We start from the raw sequence: 21,832 nt of genomic DNA, 5'->3' as shown, positions 1-21,832 counted from the left end.
AAAGAGGAATGTATTAGCATGGTTAGCAAACACTGCAGAATTGTGAAGCCTTGACCAGTATTTCAAGAACAGGTGGTGAATCCTGTCAATTCCAAACTTCGGTGTATTAAAGTGTTTAGTATCAACAATAATCAATAATTCAGTTTTCAGGCGGACTTTTCATATCTGAAATATGTATCATGTGATACATAGCTTTCATTATAACATTTCTTAAGTTCTATTATGCATCAAAGAAGTATTCATTATAATCATATGTTGTATACATTTTGCTTTCAAATAAACTTCACAACAATAAAAAATCATTGATTGATTATTTCAGGCGTGTCAAACTCCAATCCAGTTTAGTTTTTTATTCCAACTTCAGCTCTCATTTTAAGTTATCTAATTATTTGTTCAATTGGACATTGTGACAAGCAGCCTAGAGTGGTGACGTCAGAGGCAGGGAAATAACACAGACTGGACGGAGTGGTATGGTGATTGCGCTCCTGCGCAGTTTAATGACAGCCAGAAAATAAAAAGGTTGAAACAGACACAAAAACAAGACACGGCACTGATGCCAAAATAAACAGATAAACAAAACAAGACACAAGACTAAACACTAACAAGTATCGTGCTGCACGATAGCAATTGCTTATTTTTAAATAACCTCTCCAGTACCTCCTCGCTGTACACCTAACCCCCAAGTGTGTGAAAAGGTGCGCTTTTTATACATCTGTACCGAGACTCAATTGCTAATCAATCATTCAATTGGAGTCTTGATACATCTGCACGTGAATTAATTATGTGTACTCCCGTGACCACACATTACATTTTAACCAGCACGTGAAGTGATTTGTGCCATTCTCGTGCTTAAATACAAATCTACATTTTTAAACACACGTGAAACACAGACCCGTTTATATCCCTTGTACCAATGCCTATACACCAACATTAACATAGCACACGTAACATATAACAGACACGGGCGGGCACACTGCCACAGACATTAAGCAACTGGGAGTGCCGGGTGGAGTGAAAGCCAGTAGGCACTGCAGCACTCCAGCAACTGAATTTGACCCCTGGATGCTTTGCTTAGTACTAATTATTAAAATAGTAATAGCTAGTTATTAAACGAGTGAGTTTTCAGCTTAGCAATTACTTTTCTTATAAGGTTGAATTGGGTGCTCAATGTTAAACCTCTAACTTTGCACATTAGTAACTTTTGCCATGGTTAGTTGGAATTGCCCACAAATTTGCATGTTCCATTGACGTGCAATGTTATGAAAGCGTGGAGCGTTTCATGACGCCACCTTGTGCGGTTAACAAGATCTGGATAGCCGTTTTTTTCCTCCTATCCTTATTTTTTTTTATGCTCTCATGTACAGGCTACACTGTACTGAATTTCTGCACCAAACCAAGTATGGTACATGTGGGTCTGTGCTGAGGTAGGGCCTTTCAGAGTTTTGGTGAAAAAATATGAAACGGTTCCTGATTTCCATTACACGAGAGATGTTAAAACTTCATGCTGATTTGAACTCGGCTCTCGCCAAGATAAGCACCAACTAAGACGTAGCTTTACAGTAAACTAATGTGATCCATATGCGTCTCCATCCATTTACGTTTCCTTCCATATGATGATGTAGATATCCTTCTGTCTGGTGTTAATGGCTGAAGTGTAATGCTGGCTCCAGGGATCAGCTTATTTTGCCTCCCTGGCGCATCAGCACACACAACGGCTGCGATGCTGGCTCCGGGGATCAACCAAAGTGCGGCCTCCCCAGCGCATCAGCATGACAACCGTCTGGACTGAGCTTAGTAGGGTACATCTCTGGGGTTTTCAAGTGGGCACCTTCCATCCTCAGTGTTTCGTCGACTAGCCCACGACACCTCAAGAGGGCTCGACGGTGATTCTGGCGTCCCAGCATCACCCCCCTCCGTCCCCCACTCAACTCAGCCCAGCTTACTTACCTGTCCCCAGCCAGAATCTTTCCGTCTCAACCACAGCCAGTTGCTGCTCCTCTCTGCTGCTTCAGATAAGTTCTTCACTGTGCGACGCAACTCTTGGCCACTGAATCCGACGTCTCTGAGAAACCGGGTTGTAGAGTGTGCCACAAATCCTCGACAACCCACTTCCACTGGGTAAACCCGAACTCTCCATCCTCGCTGTTCCGCTTCAGTGGCTAGTTGAGCATACCGCAGTTTCTTCCTCTCATACGCCTCATCTACAGCGTCCTCCCATGGCACTGTTAACTCTACCAGGTGAACAAGGCGTGCTGATCCAGACCACAAGACAATATCTGGTCGAAGGTTAGTGGTGGCAATCTCAGGTGGAAAAATAAGCCGTTGACCAACATCTGCCAGCATATTCCAGTCTCTAGCAGCTTCCAGTTGTCCTGGGCGAGGATTGGTTTTAACACCTTTTCTTGGTGGTTGCTCTCCTGGGCGGAGGAATGTTGTCTTTTGTGTGTAATGTTTTGATGGAACAGGTGGCAACTTATTGGTCATGTTACGCTTGTCTTCCAATGCTAAGGCCAAACATCGCAGCACCTGGTCATGGCGCCAAGTAAACCGACCTTGGCTAAGAGCCACCTTACATCCTGTCAAAATGTGCCTTAATGTTGCAGGTGATGAACACAAAGGACATGAGGGATCCTCTCCTACCCAGAGGTTTAGGTTCTGTGGTGATGGGAGAACATCATATGTTGACCTGATGAGGAAACTGATCCTGCTCTGTTCCATTGACCATAGGTCTTGCCAGCCAATCTTGCGTTGTTCCACACTCTCCCATCTCATCCATTCTCCCTGTTTGGCCTGGGAAATGGCCTTTATACACCTCATCCTCTCCTCCTGCTTTTGCACCTCGTTGACTACCAGCTTCCTTCTTTGAGCTGGGGCCGCCTTGTGCCATGTAGGAGGAGTTGAACTGAAACCAAGACCCCCTCTTCCATGCTGAACTTGCCCCATGATATCACCAATTCGAAGGGCAGCCTTTGCATCTTCCACAGCTTTCTTTGCCGCCCACTTTCTTCCAGTTTTCAACACAGGTGCTGCCTCCCTTACGCATTTATCGCGTGACTCTACTAATGTCATTTCCAGTCTGACCTTGGCGCACTTAAACTCCTCGGTTAGAGCAGAGACTGGTAGCTGCAGTATTCCTTTACCATAAAGTCCCACTCTGCTGAGGCAGCGTGGAACTCCCAACCATTTCCTGATGTATGAACTGATTAAAGCTTCCAGCTTCTCTACTGTTGTCAAAGAAACCTCGTACACAGTCAGTGGCCACAGCAACCTCGGCAGTAGACCAAACTGAAAGCACCAGAGTTTTAGTTTACCTGGTAGAGCGCAGCTGTCTATGCTCTTCAACCCTTCCACTGCTTGTTGTCTAACTTCTCCCACACGAACTGTGTCCTTTAGATCCCCGTCGTACCATCTCCCAAGACTCTTCACTGGCTTCTCAGACACTGTTGGTATTGCCTCACCATTAATGAAGAATGTTTTATCTACTACTTTGCCTTTAATTATAGAGATGCTCCTTGATTTAGTGGGCTTGAATTGCATTCGTGCCCATTCAATGTTATTGGTTAATTTGCCCAATAATCGATTAGTGCAGGCTACTGTTGTAGTCATGGTTGTCATGTCATCCATGTATGCTCGAATTGGTGGTAGTCGCATTCCAGAAGCCAAGCGCTCTCCTCCTACTACCCATTTTGATGCCCTAATGATTACTTCCATTGCCATGGTAAAAGCCAGTGGAGAAATGGTGCATCCTGCCATTATTCCAACCTCTAGGCATTGCCATGTAGTGCTGAATTCTGAAGTTGAAAAACTGAATTGCAAATCTCCAAAATAGGCTTTCACTAAATTTGTTATTGTCATCGGTACACTGAAAAAATCAAATGCTGCCCAAAGTAGTTCATGTGGCACTGAACCATATGCATTAGCCAAATCCAGGAATGTCACATGGAGCTCCTTCCTCTCCTTTTTAGCTGATTGAATTTGTTGCCAGATCACATTGATGTGTTCTAAGCAACCTGGGAAACCTGGAATGCCCGCTTTTTGTATTGAAGTGTCAATGAAGCAGTTCTTTAATAGGTAAGCTGACAATCTCTGAGCAATAATGCTGAAGAAAATCTTGCCTTCTACGTTTAATAGGGAAATGGGACGAAACTGACTGATGCTTGTAGAATCTTTTTCTTTAGGTATAAAGACTCCACCTGCTCGGCGCCATGCTCTTGGTACAACCTGTTTTTCCCATGCCACTTTCATCAATTTCCACAGAATTCGTAGAACTCCTGAAGCACTCTTGTACACTCTGTACGGAACTCCATTAGGCCCTGGAGATGATGAAGCCCTTGCTTTTTTCACAGCTTGCTCTATTTCTTTCCACTTAGGTGCACAGTCCTCCATTTGGTATTCTGGTGGATTGATAGGTGGGATGTCTGACGGAATTGACATAGGCTCCTGCCTTTTTGAATCTGTATGTGTTTCCTCCAAATATCTCTCCAGCTCAACCTTAGATGCTTTTAGTGTGCCATTCTTCTCACTGGTGAATAACTTCTTTACAAATTTGAATGGGTCTTTATAAAAGTTAGCTCTCGCACGCTCCTTCTTTTTGTAGCGTTTCCGTAGGCGCTCAGCTCTGCGCAATGTTGCAAGCTTATCTTTTATGACCCTTTGTAAGAGATTGAGTCCCTCCTTCTGACTTTGTTCTGCTCTTCTCCATTGGTTCCTCAGCTGTCTCCTTTCTCTAACTAAGCGTTCAATCTCCTGCTGCCGTCTAGACTTTCCAGGAATAGTTTGTACTTTTTCCTTCCTTTTTTCAACTCCAAACCTCTCACTTCCATATGCGTAGATGATGTCCCCAAATTTATCCAGCTTCTTTTCAACTGTTCCACTTAATCTTTCCAATGCAACGCAGAGATCTGTGTTTACTGTGTCCCATGCAGTTTTCTCACAAGCTCTTGGCCATTTAACTCCAGGCTTGTGCCCGTTGAGGTTCTTTTCTCTCTTATGCTGGTTTGTCTGACCGGGTTCACAAGGATCATTAGGTTCATCACTAACTGTGTCCATGCAAGTCCTCCTCACATCTATGACAGGGGTGCTGATATCCTGCGAACTGTGGTTTGCTTCCTGTCGCTGGATTTCATTCGACTGACTTGACTGACTTCGTAAGAAGTACTGATCAATGCGAGGCCCTTGTCCCTTCTCCCTCAAGCATTTCATTCTCCCTTGATGAATCTTCAAACCCCTGACCGTTGTCGCCTTGCTCCAGCCGCAGACACAAACCTGGAGTTCCATGTCTTTGTTAACTGCAGATCTTGAACTAGTCTTTTGTGAAGTACTCTCCATACTCATATCCGTTTCCGTTCCTAAGTCGTTAACCGTGTTGTCCAACGTTGAGTCATCTTCCGCCCCCGCTCTCGCAGACTCTAGGGGTATTTTTCTCTTTAATTTCTTAGAAGCCTTGGGCGGGTGTCTCCAGCATCCTGTAAACACAGAGCTGGATACTGCCGACAAGGGTAGCTAACCCTTACCAGCCCCAATGGGGTCTCTTTCCTCCTGTCAGCTGTCTCTCCAGGCTGTCACAAGGTCTTTCCCTTGTTGCCAGCTGCACTATTCACAGCAGTCACTGGACGTATCCAGATCTTCATGATTTCCATTACACGAGAGTAGATGTTAAAACTTCATGCTGATTTGAACTCGGCTCTCGCCAAGATAAGCACCAACTAAGACGTAGCTTTACAGTAAACTAATGTGATCCATATGCGTCTCCATCCATTTACGTTTCCTTCCATATGATGATGTAGATATCCTTCTGTCTGGTGTTAATGGCTGAAGTGTAATGCTGGCTCCAGGGATCAGCTTATTTTGCCTCCCTGGCGCATCAGCACACACAACGGCTGCGATGCTGGCTCCGGGGATCAACCAAAGTGCGGCCTCCCCAGCGCATCAGCATGACAACCGTCTGGACTGAGCTTAGTAGGGTACATCTCTGGGGTTTTCAAGTGGGCACCTTCCATCCTCAGTGTTTCGTCGACTAGCCCACGACACCTCAAGAGGGCTCGACGGTGATTCTGGCGTCCCAGCATCACCCCCCTCCGTCCCCCACTCAACTCAGCCCAGCTTACTTACCTGTCCCCAGCCAGAATCTTTCCGTCTCAACCACAGCCAGTTGCTGCTCCTCTCTGCTGCTTCAGATAAGTTCTTCACTGTGCGACGCAACTCTTGGCCACTGAATCCGACGTCTCTGAGAAACCGGGTTGTAGAGTGTGCCACAAATCCTCGACAACCCACTTCCACTGGGTAAACCCGAACTCTCCATCCTCGCTGTTCCGCTTCAGTGGCTAGTTGAGCATACCGCAGTTTCTTCCTCTCATACGCCTCATCTACAGCGTCCTCCCATGGCACTGTTAACTCTACCAGGTGAACAAGGCGTGCTGATCCAGACCACAAGACAATATCTGGTCGAAGGTTAGTGGTGGCAATCTCAGGTGGAAAAATAAGCCGTTGACCAACATCTGCCAGCATATTCCAGTCTCTAGCAGCTTCCAGTTGTCCTGGGCGAGGATTGGTTTTAACACCTTTTCTTGGTGGTTGCTCTCCTGGGCGGAGGAATGTTGTCTTTTGTGTGTAATGTTTTGATGGAACAGGTGGCAACTTATTGGTCATGTTACGCTTGTCTTCCAATGCTAAGGCCAAACATCGCAGCACCTGGTCATGGCGCCAAGTAAACCGACCTTGGCTAAGAGCCACCTTACATCCTGTCAAAATGTGCCTTAATGTTGCAGGTGATGAACACAAAGGACATGAGGGATCCTCTCCTACCCAGAGGTTTAGGTTCTGTGGTGATGGGAGAACATCATATGTTGACCTGATGAGGAAACTGATCCTGCTCTGTTCCATTGACCATAGGTCTTGCCAGCCAATCTTGCGTTGTTCCACACTCTCCCATCTCATCCATTCTCCCTGTTTGGCCTGGGAAATGGCCTTTATACACCTCATCCTCTCCTCCTGCTTTTGCACCTCGTTGACTACCAGCTTCCTTCTTTGAGCTGGGGCCGCCTTGTGCCATGTAGGAGGAGTTGAACTGAAACCAAGACCCCCTCTTCCATGCTGAACTTGCCCCATGATATCACCAATTCGAAGGGCAGCCTTTGCATCTTCCACAGCTTTCTTTGCCGCCCACTTTCTTCCAGTTTTCAACACAGGTGCTGCCTCCCTTACGCATTTATCGCGTGACTCTACTAATGTCATTTCCAGTCTGACCTTGGCGCACTTAAACTCCTCGGTTAGAGCAGAGACTGGTAGCTGCAGTATTCCTTTACCATAAAGTCCCACTCTGCTGAGGCAGCGTGGAACTCCCAACCATTTCCTGATGTATGAACTGATTAAAGCTTCCAGCTTCTCTACTGTTGTCAAAGAAACCTCGTACACAGTCAGTGGCCACAGCAACCTCGGCAGTAGACCAAACTGAAAGCACCAGAGTTTTAGTTTACCTGGTAGAGCGCAGCTGTCTATGCTCTTCAACCCTTCCACTGCTTGTTGTCTAACTTCTCCCACACGAACTGTGTCCTTTAGATCCCCGTCGTACCATCTCCCAAGACTCTTCACTGGCTTCTCAGACTGACTGAGTTATTCATAATAAAAAGCCCTCCTGAGTGGTACCAATATGTGAAATTTAGCTGCCGGGCTCAACTACTATTTGTATTTGGAGTACAATATCCTTCAATAGCATTGTGAATTTTTTATACACAAATTTGGTTCTACATAAGCAGATCACATTGTTCAGTACCATGTCGAACTAGTTTAAATTGCTCAATTGCGCATTACTGTAATAATGATAACACTATGTAACACAATTTTTGTTCCTGGGTAGTAAGTGTTATTTCCTAATTGCTTATGCCTCAAAAGTATAGAAAATGGCTATTATTCCCCACAAACTTTTGTGACCAGGACAGTGATATTTTGAAATTTACCTATTTTCCAGAACATTCCAGATAGATTCAGTGCTGAGTAAACTTGGAGTAACTTCTAGAACTTTCTAGTAATATAAATAGTAGTATAAATACAGGGGCCTTAAGCCCTAAGCTTAAATTAACATAAATCAGCTGTTGTGTTTATAGCCATTTCAAATTGCATATGTATTCATGTCAACCAAAGATAAACATCCTTCATGTGTTCAGTTAGGATTATTTGACTTTAAAATAAAATTCAAATAATTTTTAAACTACTGTAATGTTAAAAAAAAAAAAGAACATTTGTTTTGTGTGTTTATTATTTACTTCATTGGGTTCATGCAGTTTTTATGAATACTTCTCAGTGCAAATTCAACACACAACACCATTATTCTTAGATCTATGTTTATTACTGTACAGTTTTACACACATTGACACACTGCTAGAGCTAGTAGAGAAAGACTAATCATTTCATTACATTTAAAAGAGACTTCATGATGCACTGCAATTGTTTGACTGCAAGGAACAAATAATTACGTGGTGTAATTTAGTTTGAAACAGTGTCAATGCGGTTCACTTTATATTACGTTTAATGATGTAACATGCTGTAGATTGTATTTTGTAACAGGTACACATTCACAGTAAATTGATACAATAAATATGTTATACATTTTGAGGTTATTTTCACTGCACCAATGACACCAAAAGGATTTGAATGCATTTTCTTTCACAGCTGTGCAAAAACACTTTATAATTGAATTGACAGAAACTGCAAACCACACAGAGCTTAAGCAGAGGAACTGTAACCACAGTTATTAAAAGGAACATCTACAAATCAAGGAATAAACTGGAACAAGTCTAAATGCCAGATTGTATATTCTTACTATTGGCAGTCTTTTTTAGTCTTAATAAAACAAATTATATACGGTGATGAAACAGAAATTGAATTGTCTGGGGAGCAGAGACATTTAAAATTGTTTATCCCAGCACTACACTAGTGTTGCTGTAAGATTTAGGGCATCCTTTGACATGCATATTCTGACATCACCAACTTTTTCTTTTGTACAGCACATTTGTTTACAGTAGAACACTTTAAAAAAGAAAATAAATGTTACAAATCAAAAAATTACTATTTTCTTAATTGCATCGTAACATTCTTGTGTTATGAACAATTACTGAGTTGTTGTGCTTCTCAATACAATAGCATTTAAAAAGTGAAGCTTTATATACTTAAAACAAATCAAAACACACCGATTAGTATTACTTTCCTGCTGAATCCAAGTTGAGCAAAAACATTACATTACATTACGTCTGGTGATGTTTAGATGGCTTTTTTTTTTTTTAAATTAGGGGTCCAATTCTAATTCCCCCCACCCCGATTTTTTCTCCCAATTTGGAAGGCCCAATTGCTTTTCTCCTTGCCGCAGCAATTCCCCACATGGTTCAGGAGACCCAAAGATTCAGTGGGTGTCCTCCGATCCCACGACCAAGCCAGCTTCCTTTTTCACCCAGGAACTCGAGAGCGGATGTCAGCGAGCTACCAACCTCTGGAGGACAAAGGCCAGCCCTGCAGGTGTCTGCCCTGAGCACACTGGGTTCCTGGCCAGCAGGGTCTGCTGTAGAGCGATGAGGAGAAACAGTCCCTGCCGGTTTTACCTCCTTAACCCCAGCGAAGACTGGCCTACTTCGCACAGCCAGGACGCGAGCTTGCGCTACATGGTTACGGGGAGCCGTAGATTTCATTTTTTGTGTTTTTTAAAAATTTTGCTCTTTCATAAGTTATTTTATACTATTTTTTTTGCTTAAGTTTTACAATGAAACAAAACTGTAATATTAAATATTTTGTGCCACGCGAACATCAGCCACTCAAATCGCTATGGTCTGTACAATTGTGCCCCCTACTTCCATCCTAGAATAACTAGAAGAATGAAGCACATTTTAGCACCAAAGCAGGATTGCTTTTGATGGAAAACACAGAGCAAGCAAAATCTGTAAGGTTTGATATTTGCATTGAAAACACAAAATGTTTACTGAGCCAAATTGAATTGGCAATTTTTTTCCCCCAATTTAGAAAAAAACCGGGAAAAGCCATGATTACCGTATCATAAAACTATAAAACTAACCAGGCTTGTGCATTAAAACTGCAAATAGGTCACAATAAATATTCATAACATGAGCAAAGTACAAATGAACTGTCCTTATCTACACAGCATAATTCAACAAAAGGAAGAAACTGATGTTTATTATTTTAAACCTATATTTATTAATATATATAACATACAGATTAATCCTCACTGCAAATTATCAAATAATTACAACTGTACATCACGCAAGACTTGCATTAGTACTACACAAATGTAATTATATGAGAAAGTGGAAAAAAACTAGTTGGAACATTTGTCACTGGAATGGCTTTTTTTCTTGGTTGCCAGTTGTATAAACTGTTCAAAGCTACATACTCTGTAGCTACATTTTCATAACATGTGATGATTTGTATTTAGAAGCACTTAAGGGGAAGACTACCTTCAAATTTATCCCACTCCTTATTCTTAAGTGTAATTCAGGGAAACAAAGGGGTAAACAGGAGCAACTCGGATCACAGCTTGGTTCAACGATACTCAAGTGTTTTGGTTTAAAGGAAATAAAAATGCAGCTATTAGCACTGAACATATCATGTACACAATAATGGTCATAGGACATTGCACAAAACAAAATGTAATAAAATTAGGCGGCATGCCACAGTATCCTCCAGTTTCTCACTTGAGGTCCCCTGCATCTCCCTGGATAGTCTTTTTAAGACGAAGCAGCATGGTAGTTAGCCACTGGTCCAAGCGAGATACAGAATCAAATTCTTTGACCTAACAGATGGATAGATATGATTGATAAATACATGAAAATTAGCCTATCCACTCATTAAAGTATGAATGTAACAAGGATTATATAAAATACAGGATGTGGAATACAAGTACTGGGACGAACACAAGATTTTCATGTTATATTTGCTCAATTTAAATATTCGTCTGGATATTTGTTCATTTTCAAAAAGCAATACAAGCCACTATATTGCTCAGAACGCATATGGCCCCTGTGTGTGTGTCTTTATTTTACATCAAGACATTACACAAAGTAACATGTTAAAGTGATGCCAAATAGTAGTTCAAGTTAAACGTTGTTTTGTTTATTCCCGAAATATAGTACATTGACACTGCATTTTATTTATTTTTTTAACTTTTTCATTCCTTGCCGTTTCTTCACAGTAAACAGTGGCCACAGACACGTTTTCATAAAGTACAAACATAAGGTTTACTTGTGCCTTTTGTAGCTTAACAAGCAAATGAAAACGGAAACACTTCAAATAAAACAAAACGTGAAAATGGCGTTGTAAAATGAAGGGGGGAAAAAAAAACACCATTTTGGTATATAACATATACAATCTATATAAAAATCACTACATATTTCCAGCTAGTTGGGCACTGTTTAAGTGAGGCATTTCAGAACGACGTGCTTGCCGTTTTTCTGTCCCACGAGATTCTGACTCGCTCTAAAGCAGCACAAAGCTTTTTTGGCCTTTCATAGAGATCACTATGCGTGCATGTGCATAATCTGGTTTGTTTAATTTTTGCTGCTTAAAAATTAAATACAGGCTCAAGAGCTGCTGTGTTGATCCGTTTTTTTTGTTTTGTTTTTAATATATATATATATATATATATATATATATATATATATATATATATAAAAAATATACACAGAGCTCTTTTTCATTTGCCATTTTCAAAACTGTCGCACAACTTCTGGTGAAATGGTAAATAAGTGCAAGGTATTTTTGTCATTTGTAGCGAATACGAACATTTGATTTTTGTATCCGAATACATGTCAAAAAATGTTTGAATATTGCAATATATATAATATATAATTCTGCTCACCGCCCTCCCGACAAATTAACAAATTAAATGGACAAGATTGCTTAAATAAGATATTTGATCAATTTTACAGATAGTTAAACAAACCACATGCCCCTTACAGTAGTGATTAGGTTTTCTTTTTTTAATACATAGTAGGTCAAGCTGCACATCAATCAGAATGGCACTTACCGCCTCTGTAAAGGCTTCACTGTTCTGCTCTTCGTGAGCGTCAAGCAGTTTCTATTCAAACACAAAACAAACAAACAAACAAACAAAGCAATGAAAAGAAACAGAGTTATTGTTATTGCTTTGCAATGACCCTGTAAGTCAATTTACAATGACAGACTATTATTCCCTACTCACGCCAGATGGCTTGCACAGTATAGGTTACTTCACTTTCCAAATATCCTCACCTCCCAGACACAGGTGAGGGGGATAACATGCAGGAGGTAAATGCCTGTAAACTGGGGAATTGTGTATGAAGGTTTTTTTTTTTTTTTTTTAAAGAAGTCAGTACCCATGACATAATTCCCTTGATCATATTAATTCTTGTACATGGCATGGAAACCTCTGGATTCTGGGTTTATTTTCCCTACCCGTATTCCAGAATGGTTTAATGAGTTATTTATATCACCCATAACTATTAAATACTCAATATAGCTGAATTAAGAAATGCTAAAAGAACTCAAATTCAATGACAAATGTTTTGACAAGGAGTCCTATTCAATGTCTTCATTCAAGTACAGCTGCCAATTATATCTAATGTACCTTCACTAGCTTGCATTCTCTTGAATCAGCAAATGCAGGAAACATTTCTTCATACTTCTCAACAGCAAGCTAAATATGAAAAAAAAAGTACAACATTAGACCAAAAACTGACTAAACTGGGTAAGCTGCTATGGAGCTTACTAGCTATAGCAGATGGTGCAATTGTGTACACGCCCAGGGCTGTTTCAAAACCAAGGTTGATTTTCATTAGCTTTATCCTTAGCTGTCCATCAACTACATGTTACCATAAAATAGCTTTGCAAAAACTAACCTGGAGCTGGTTTCAAATTAAAATACATCTACTTGTGGAGCACAGAAGAGCAAAAAAGCATTTAGAAAGGTAAACACTGATGTTCGTACCCTAGATTTTAGTTTTCAGAGCACAAAATGCAGAATTTAAACAGGAATCAAAAGGTACTGCAAATAATTGATTATGAAAATAATTTACAAAGAACAAACAGTAAGCATACCTTGGCATTTAGCTCATCGACAATAAAATGACACAGTGCAGCCTTAAAGAAATACTCTTTTGCACTGTATTTCAGCAAGGGGTTATCCATAGTATTAGTCCCAACCTGGAAGAAGATACAAAATATGGGTAAAGGTGTTTGCACGTGTTTATTTTGTGTTTTTTTTTTTTTTACATTCACTTTTATTTTAAAAAGTAGGGTTACAGTAATGGTCTATTTTCCCCACGTAAAATACTAGATTGCATGGTTTCAGACAGGCAAATATTCTAGCAATATGTTACTGCAGACTTTTACAAACTTAAACATTTTAAGAGATATACTTGTTTTAATACACATTCAAAATACAGACCTGCTCATAGATTTCAATAGCCTTCTGGTATTGCTCCAGCTGTGCACCATATGAAGCCACCTTCAGCAGACACTTGTTTGCCGAACTAAAACACAAATGTGAGCTTGTTATTTGACCAAAATACTCTCTAATCATGTTAATATTACTCAAACGTATATTTAGCTGAAACCCTCCACATTTTGAAACCTGCATGCTCCAGGTACTACTCGCCATTAAACATAGTTATAAATTACATCGTACCGCTCTGTTCTGGCAAAAAACTGAAATTAAAAAGGGTGAAATAATGAAGGGCCTTTATACAGTAAAATATAGTACTGGTAAAATGTACTGTCAACATGGCCTAACTGAATTAACCAAATTTGTGAATTATCAAATCGTGAAAAATTGAAGGAGCACTGTAGTTATTTATTATTATTATTATTATTTGTTTTTATTTAGCAGACACATTTATCCAAGGCGACTTACAGAGACTAGGGTGTGCGAACTATGCATCAGCTGCAGTCACTTACAACTACGTCTCACCCGAAAGACGGAGCACAAGGAGGTTAAGTGACTTGCTCCGGGTCACACAATGAGTCAGTGGCTGCGGTGGGATTTGAACCGGGGACCTCCTGGTTCTAAGCCCATTTCTTTAACCACTGGACCACACAGCCTCCTATATATTTCATACTGGTGCTTGAATGGAAAAAGTACTGCCCTCAGGCTCTAACCTGTTAGATTCTTCCCCTTTGTAGTAATCTGCTGCCTGCTCATAGTGTGCAATTGCCTGCAACCAAAAAATTAAACAATGATTAGAAGGTAATTTCTGCTCGTTGCCTTTTGTAGCAACATCTATGCCACTGCATTACTTGGTGCTACAATTCTCTTGATGTGCTACTGTGTTACCTTTGTGTTCTGTGACATTAAATTGCTCTGTGTGGTTTTGCTTAGTGGCTTACCAAAAAATGTATAGGTGGTTATAGGCGTTTCAATAGTTAGAAAACAACTACTTTTGAATACTATTAATCATTTATAAACCTTAAAGGAAATTCAAGTACACAAATGTGTTAGACAATGAGATTGCATTATACTTTTGCACAGTCAATATAAAATACCACACATGAGTAATAAAAAAGTGATATTGAATTATGTAACAAGATAGTTGCAGAAATTAGCAGTTCTTTACTTTAAAATATGGCTTATACTGTCATCTCAATTTTCATTTTTGTGGTTTATTTCCATTTAGCTGGTAGTATATGAACGCATATTACCTTTTCGATATCGACCAATTCAGATTCATAAATTTCAGCAATTGTGATGTGGTGTTTAGCAGCAATAGTGAACCTTCCCTGTGTATCAGAATTTACACAAATTAGATAACCACCAAAGACATATAAACCTCAGCACAAACAGCCCAATACAAGACAGAGGTTATTTACATTTTGTACGCCAGGTGTTTACAAGTTCACAGGCTTCTTACCATATCTGTGTATATGTCGATGGCTGCATTTAAGCAGTTGATAGCCTCTATTGGGTGTGCATTTGGAAAAAGGAATGAAAAAATCAATATACTGATCACAACACAATCAAACGAACAAGCTCAGGAACAGAAGCCCTCCAGTGCACAAATACTTGCATCCTAATCCAGTTAATTAAAAGGGATATTAATATTCTCTAAGGGGAAATAAATCAGAATGAAAAAGTTACATATCTTTCATATTCAAAATGTAAAGCCAGAAATCACTAAGACAGCATTAAAGCATAGTAGCCTCATTTAAACTATCCCACATTCTGTTGTTGGTAGCAGTGCCTTGAGTAAATACATTATGATGTGTTGATATAATGAGTTTATAACGCAAACACCATAATCCCATTAAGCAACTGGGCTCTGCAGTAATTTGTATGTTTGAAATAAAAGCTTGATCCTCAAAGCCTGGGGTGCAACCAATCAAATACTCAAAATCGCATCAGGGTCCTGAAGCCTTTGAGGAGAAAAGCACATCAGAATTATTTGGAAATCCAGCCCAAGATGTGCATGTCTACAGGTTGCTAAATTTGATGAAACAGCAGATTTTCCACTTGTGTGGATGAAGGTTTATATACAAGTACCAGGTCTACTATTGTAGCTTTGACTGTTTGTTGATCCAGCCATTTCAGGTTAATAAAACAGGATTTTTGTCATACAGAACCTCAAGAATTTTTACTAAAATCTAAGACTTGATCCTGTATAGCTATGGCCAAAAGTTTTGCATCACCCTGTAGAATTAACTCATTTTGTTTCCTAAAGTCAAACGAAACCTCCTGAATAATGTTATGTTAACATATTGAATTACATACTGCTTTGTAGTTTTCAATATACTTACAGAAAAACTGGCAAATTGAAAAATGTGACATTTTGAAATCTAACATGAAATACTGTACTACTATTATGGCTCCCGGTAGACTTTTGCAATATCATTTTGTAGTTTAAGAAATAAAATATCAAAATTCTGTTCATATATTTTAAACATCTTTTCTTTTTATTATGTCTCAATCCTAAAATTCAAGGTAATGCAAAACTTTTGGCCATAGCTGTATATACTAGAGAATCAGATCTTTGCTTCAATAACATTTTTAAATTTCTCACCCTGTGGATCTGCCTTCTTGTAAGCATTCCCCGCGTCTACAAAGCTGGTGGCAGAATCATGCTTGCTCTGAAGCTGCATGTGGAGCTTGGCTGCCTGGCAGAAGGCACTTCCTGCAGCTGAAAAAAAAGAAATAAAAGAAAACCATTAATCCAGTGGTCCTTGAAACACAGCTCAAAAACAAACATTCCAGATGAAAAAAAGGGTCGATATTTTTTTGAAATAAAAGTATACATTTGTTTCTTTGAAAAATTTAAGTTTGATAAGTGAGGAAAAATACTTTCCAACGTCGAGTAAAAAATTAAAGGTTGAATTCCACAGGGTGGGATAATTTTTTTTTGGAATTACTTCATGATTTGAATGTATTACTTGTATTGTAACACTTGAAATGTGTTTGCTTACGATTGTAAGTCGCCCTGGATAAGGGTGTCTGCTCAGAAATTTCTGGCACTGGTTATGTTTTGTGATTTTAACTGTGCAATAAAAACTAATCAGCAGAGGTCACAAAAAACTACACCAAACAGAAAATGCACCAGTACTATAGATGTGAAGAGGCTGTATTATTGTAAATAATGTAATTTAATATAATTAAATTAATTTAATATTGAACTTTACATTAAGACAATATTTATGATGCGAGTTATAAAATAAACTTCCTGTACTAATAAATAAACAAATGAAAAACTACCTTATTTTTACTTTATTATTATTATTTGTATTACTATAATTTATTTAAATAAAACAAACAAAAATAACTTACCATTCCAATTCTTGGCCATCTTAAACATATTTGCTGCCCTTGCGTACATCTCGCATGCTTCTTCCACTTTAGAGTTTCCCCTAAAAACACGATTTAGAAAGCGCATTAAATAACACACCTTGAATAGGCTATGTGCATCTAACAAAAGTAGCCTGTATCAGACATTAAAATGAGGGAAATGGCACTAATGCATACAATAAGCCTAGAATCATATACTGTATCTCCCTGTTTTGGCACCCATAGACCACTCACAGTGCTACTGTATCACTCTTCCAGACATTTATTTTATTGAGATTCTCTTTGATCCTTGGAACATTTCCTTAATTTTAGCTCTGATGAACAAGTAAAATCAAGTTTACTTTAGATCTGTTAATGAGTAAAACACAGGTTGGACAACAACAACAAAAAAACCTGCCTTATGTAGTATGCACTTCTATGTAAATGGGTGGTACTTTTACCCATTTACACTAAAGTGTGAAACAGCATGCCTGACAACATTTATTCTGTTGCAGGATAAAAGACTCGTGTTGAATCAGTGCTGACCTGGCTGCTCATAGTTGCCTTACATCCTACTAGCAGTATTTCTAATTTCTATCCTCCAACCTTTCTAGGCAGGTGTGGTAGGGCAGAGCCCTGCAGATAAATAGGGGGCAGGGCAAAGCCTTGCTAAAAATGTACTGTTTTGGTTTTAGAATGGGCGGATTTATGGGTGTATTTAAATGCATTGTATTTTATTGTATGGTTTGGGATCATTTACAGGGGAAATGTTGTTTTAAACGTGGTCTGGCAGAGGGGTGTTAGCAGCTTGTCTCTGCCAGACAGCTCGTGAGACTGCATGGTTAGCAGTTGGTGATTATTGACACGCAAATTAAACTCTCGTGCAAAATGTGGTCATCTCCAGATTAATTTATGCATTACACTAATCTGGAGATGACCACATGTATAAAAACCTGCGGCTTTTGTTGTTCAAGGTGGGGGTTCAAGAAGGAGGAACGAGAGCGGGTGTTCGAGAGAAAACATAAGTAAAAGTAAAAAATAAAGTAAAAATAAACAGCACAGTACTTGTGGAAGTATTTGTGTTCATGACTGTTTTGTTAAACATATTTATTTTTACTCTTACTGGTCTGGGTACTTCACCACAGCAGGATATTGTAAGAATAACGTTTAGTTGATTGGATCAAACTACTTAATCCACACTTAACAGCAACCAAAAAATGCTACAGTTGGTATTCTAAAAAACTGTATCAATTCTTACACCAGTTTTTCAAAATGATATAACTCATTACTGTAGGTTAATAATATCAGTGTCTTTTCACTGAAGTGTCCTCAAACATTACTGTATGTAGTTCCAAACTGAAGCACAGGTGCTGAAATAGGGCAAGAGGGGAGTAAGCGGGAGGTCTGCTGTACTCTGGCAAGATGCCACAAGGTCATATTCTATTGTTTCTGCAAGACTTCACAGTTCAGTTACAATGTGAAGAGCAAACAAAGCTGAAGTAAATACTAAACTGTACCCTGGTGTGAGTTCTGGAAACAAAAAAGTGTGATATTCAACAATGATCATTACCCCAGGTTCCAATCTCTAATTACAGGTACAATACAGATATTTTAATGAATGGGCTTACACTTAGTTGATGCACACTGTGACAGAAATACGATTCTTGGTTGTAAATCTCCCTCCCGACCTGTGAGGGCGCTGAGCAGCGAGAACAGTTCTTTGGACGGACTGGTCTGCCCGTTCTTTCCCAGGGACGGGAAGTCGGCCAGTCTGGATGAGACTCTGTTGTAAGAACGCATTGACCCGGAAGGGAAACGACGTGGCAGCCGCAGATTGGACAGGCGGTTGCACTCGTTTACCAAGGGGTCATGTATGACGGCATAAAAGGGGACGGAGAATCACAATCTGTTCCTTCGTTTGGTTTGAATTTTTAAACCATAAGGACCTGTGAGAGACCCAGTGAGAAAAGTACTGCGAGTGTTTTGTTTTTGTTTGTCTATAATTGCTTGTTTGTAATTATTAGACGGCTATCATGTTCCGGTGCGGTTGCCAAGGGCCAGCACTTCTCTTTTGTCACGAAAAAATTTGTATCACCCACCACGAGCACTACAGCACGCACCCAGGACTGGTGACCGTGTTTTGTACATTGTGGGAAAGATATGTGTGTTTATTATTTGGGACTGTAACCTGTTTATTTACTTCCAGTGCATTACACATTGTTGTGTATTGCCTGGAGTTATTGTTTGGTCATCAGACCAGGATTATCATCAATAAAACCCGTTCCCAACTGGATTGCAATTCTCTGTTTGTTCATTGCACACTGCATCACTCCTGCACCTGTACACAATCAGCCACTTTGCCACAACACCTACAGTCTGCCTTCCAACAAGCGCAAGACAACACTTAATGGACCAACTGCCCTGCTCTACTCTTCCAACCAGCAAATGTCTTTCTTTTTGTGAATGCACCTTTTTTAATTAACCTGAACCATGTTATGTGAAAACAAGGGTTCTTACTGCATGTGAATTTGTGCATAAGACTTCATCTTGTAATATATATTTTTTTTACTTTACCTGGTGTTCTTTTTTAATATTATATAAAAGGATTATTCCCTGAATACTGCATGAGAAATGCATGCTCTCTGTGAAAATGGTAAAGCATGATTAATCGCACCTCCTACAGACCCCGATTAGCACTAAACTTGGGACTATAAGGTAAGGTATTTCAAGACTAGTGCTAATTAAGGCCTGTGAAACCAGTCATAAGTGTTTAATCCTCTGAATCAATAAAAAACTGTTTTATTTTGAGTGCCCAATTATTTTATCCCCTGATTTTCTCCCCAATATTTTTTTCAACCTCATTGCAGCAATTCCCCACACAGCTCAGGTCAACTGAAGGCTCAGTGGGCGTCCTCCGATCCCATGACCAAGCCAGTTTCCTGTTTTATACTGCTATGTGTTTAATTTACAGTCTCAGCCTTCCTCTGCATCAGGAATCATAGCAGAGAAATGCAGCTTAGGATATTTATTCTCGCATTGCCTTAACTGTTTGTTTTAAGTTTATACATCCGGTTACTATTGTTCTATCGAGTTACAGGCTACAGCGTCATCACAAGAGCACTGCCAGCTCTAAACAGCACTGCAAGGCTATAGTACCCTGGCAAAACATCAGCTGGAGAGACTATTCTGGTACAGTAACACTACTGCAAAATATAGCATTATTTGTACCATTAAAAATCCCAAATTACAAGCTAAACTTTATTTATATGCACAGGCATTGTTTTGCTTACATAATCCACTACTGCACACACAAATACACTGTTTTAGAACAGAGCAATATTTGGGGTAGGCTATTAGAAGCCTGTATAGTATTTTGCAAAAAAAAACTGCACATTTAATACATTTCAACAGGTAGTGCTGAAAAAAGGCACACCTACAACCGTTCTGAAAAAAGAAGTTTCAACTGAGTAAGTGGCCTGACATCTTGCCTTAAGTTACAGCATCACTTAAATGATCATATCCTGAATTACTACTAAAATTAGCTACAAACCAGGTGTGAAGAGCACATTGCGGTCTTAAAGATGACTTACAATGAGGGAAACTGAACCCTAGTTCATGGGGTACACTGCACAGTCATCCAAAGATTTCTATGTAGCTGATTCAACTCCACAGTTTATCCTCATCAAGTTTAGTAAGAGTCGCCCTGCTTATTTACCACTGTACTCTGTACTGCAAACTTAACTGTCTCGCTCTTATATATTATAACCTGGTCATGTTTCGTCAGATATCAGTTTTAACTTGAAGTTAATATAAAGTAGCATATTCTAGATTTTTTTTTTTTTTTCAAGATGCTACAGTAAAACTACTTGTAACAATGGTCATATGATTCTTACATCAGCAGATTAAATTCCTAAAATACATAACCTATAACAACATTTCACAATCATTTTCTCAATTGAAAAAGCTACATCCACCTCTCCCCCTCCCAAATTGTTACATAATTTGCAAGTCCACAGTAAATACATAATCTTGATCTTTATTTTGGGTTATCGAGGGGTCTGCTTAAACCAACATACTTTAAAATACCAATATCCTTTTCTGCTTTGTTTTTATCCAGGTGATTCTATCAAATATAACAAATGGAACAAATGGCAAAGGAATTTAAATAATAAAAAAAATGTGTTCACTGTGCACCTTACTTATTTTTAGTAGCAGCCGACTCGTTTAAATTGTTCCAAGCTGCTTGGAAGCTGAATAAAAACACAACCATCTCAAACATAAGAAACATAAAGAAAAGAAGGGGCAATAAATAAATAAATAAATAATAAAGGAGATGAAATACAGCAATAACATAGCTCACTAAAATTAAAGGGAGTTGGGTTCAAATCTTACTTAAGCGTATCTTAATTTATTTAATGAGACACCCACCCAGTAAGGTTTTTTTTTTTTTTTTTTTTTTTTTAATATAACAAATGCTTTTTTGTAATACTTTTAATTAATATTTTAATATTCTGCATTTCCATAAAATATCGTTTCATGAAAAACTGGCGTTGCTTATATACATTTAAACCAAAATTGAAAACACATATAAAACGGTGGAAGGCCTGACAGGTATTTATTGTACGTGATACGGTACACAAATATATATATTTTTAAAACACACACCAATCTACTACAGTGATTTTGGAAATAACTTTACATTTTTTTTATATACATTAAGGGAACTGGACAGACCTGAAAGCTACAATGAATGGTTTATTTACGCACCCTCCCCCAGCTTAAAAAATGCAATGCAACAAATATCGGCTCTAGTCTCCTTACCCAAACAAACCTCCCAAAAATGAATGCGAGGATTTCACTCTCTTGTCTGCTTCTGCCATAAGTTGGATGGCTTCCTTCTCTTTTCCAGAGTTGTCCATTTTTTATATTTTCTTTAATCTAGAAATGTACACAATTAAACTATGCGTCTATCTGATAGAGATTGCGGACAGGTTATTTACTGTATCTTCCACCCACTCACGACAGTCCACTGCAAGTCGTTTTGGGAAA

At 39.2% G+C, this 21,832-nt stretch overlaps 1 protein-coding gene across 1 annotated transcript; it reads right to left on the bottom strand.

The window, feature by feature from the left end:
• Positions 1 to 8,322: 8,322 nt before the first annotated feature.
• Positions 8,323 to 21,825, bottom strand: LOC117410465 (beta-soluble NSF attachment protein-like). The gene is made up of 11 exons (XM_034017033.2): positions 21,605 to 21,825; positions 16,787 to 16,866; positions 16,029 to 16,145; positions 14,883 to 14,929; positions 14,674 to 14,751; positions 14,134 to 14,189; positions 13,424 to 13,508; positions 13,075 to 13,179; positions 12,605 to 12,673; positions 12,026 to 12,076; positions 8,323 to 10,792 (listed from the first exon to the last, which is right to left on the bottom strand). Exons 1-11 carry the CDS (start codon positions 21,700 to 21,702, stop codon positions 10,691 to 10,693), a joined length of 888 nt encoding a protein of 295 aa, XP_033872924.1. The 5' UTR covers positions 21,703 to 21,825; the 3' UTR covers positions 8,323 to 10,690.
• Between the last annotated feature and the right edge of the window lie 7 nt (positions 21,826 to 21,832).

The sequence above is a fragment of the Acipenser ruthenus genome, chromosome 6 (genome assembly GCF_902713425.1).
Source record: "Acipenser ruthenus chromosome 6, fAciRut3.2 maternal haplotype, whole genome shotgun sequence".
NCBI lineage: Eukaryota > Metazoa > Chordata > Actinopteri > Acipenseriformes > Acipenseridae > Acipenser > Acipenser ruthenus.
This window is presented reverse-complemented; position numbering and strand designations above follow the sequence as displayed.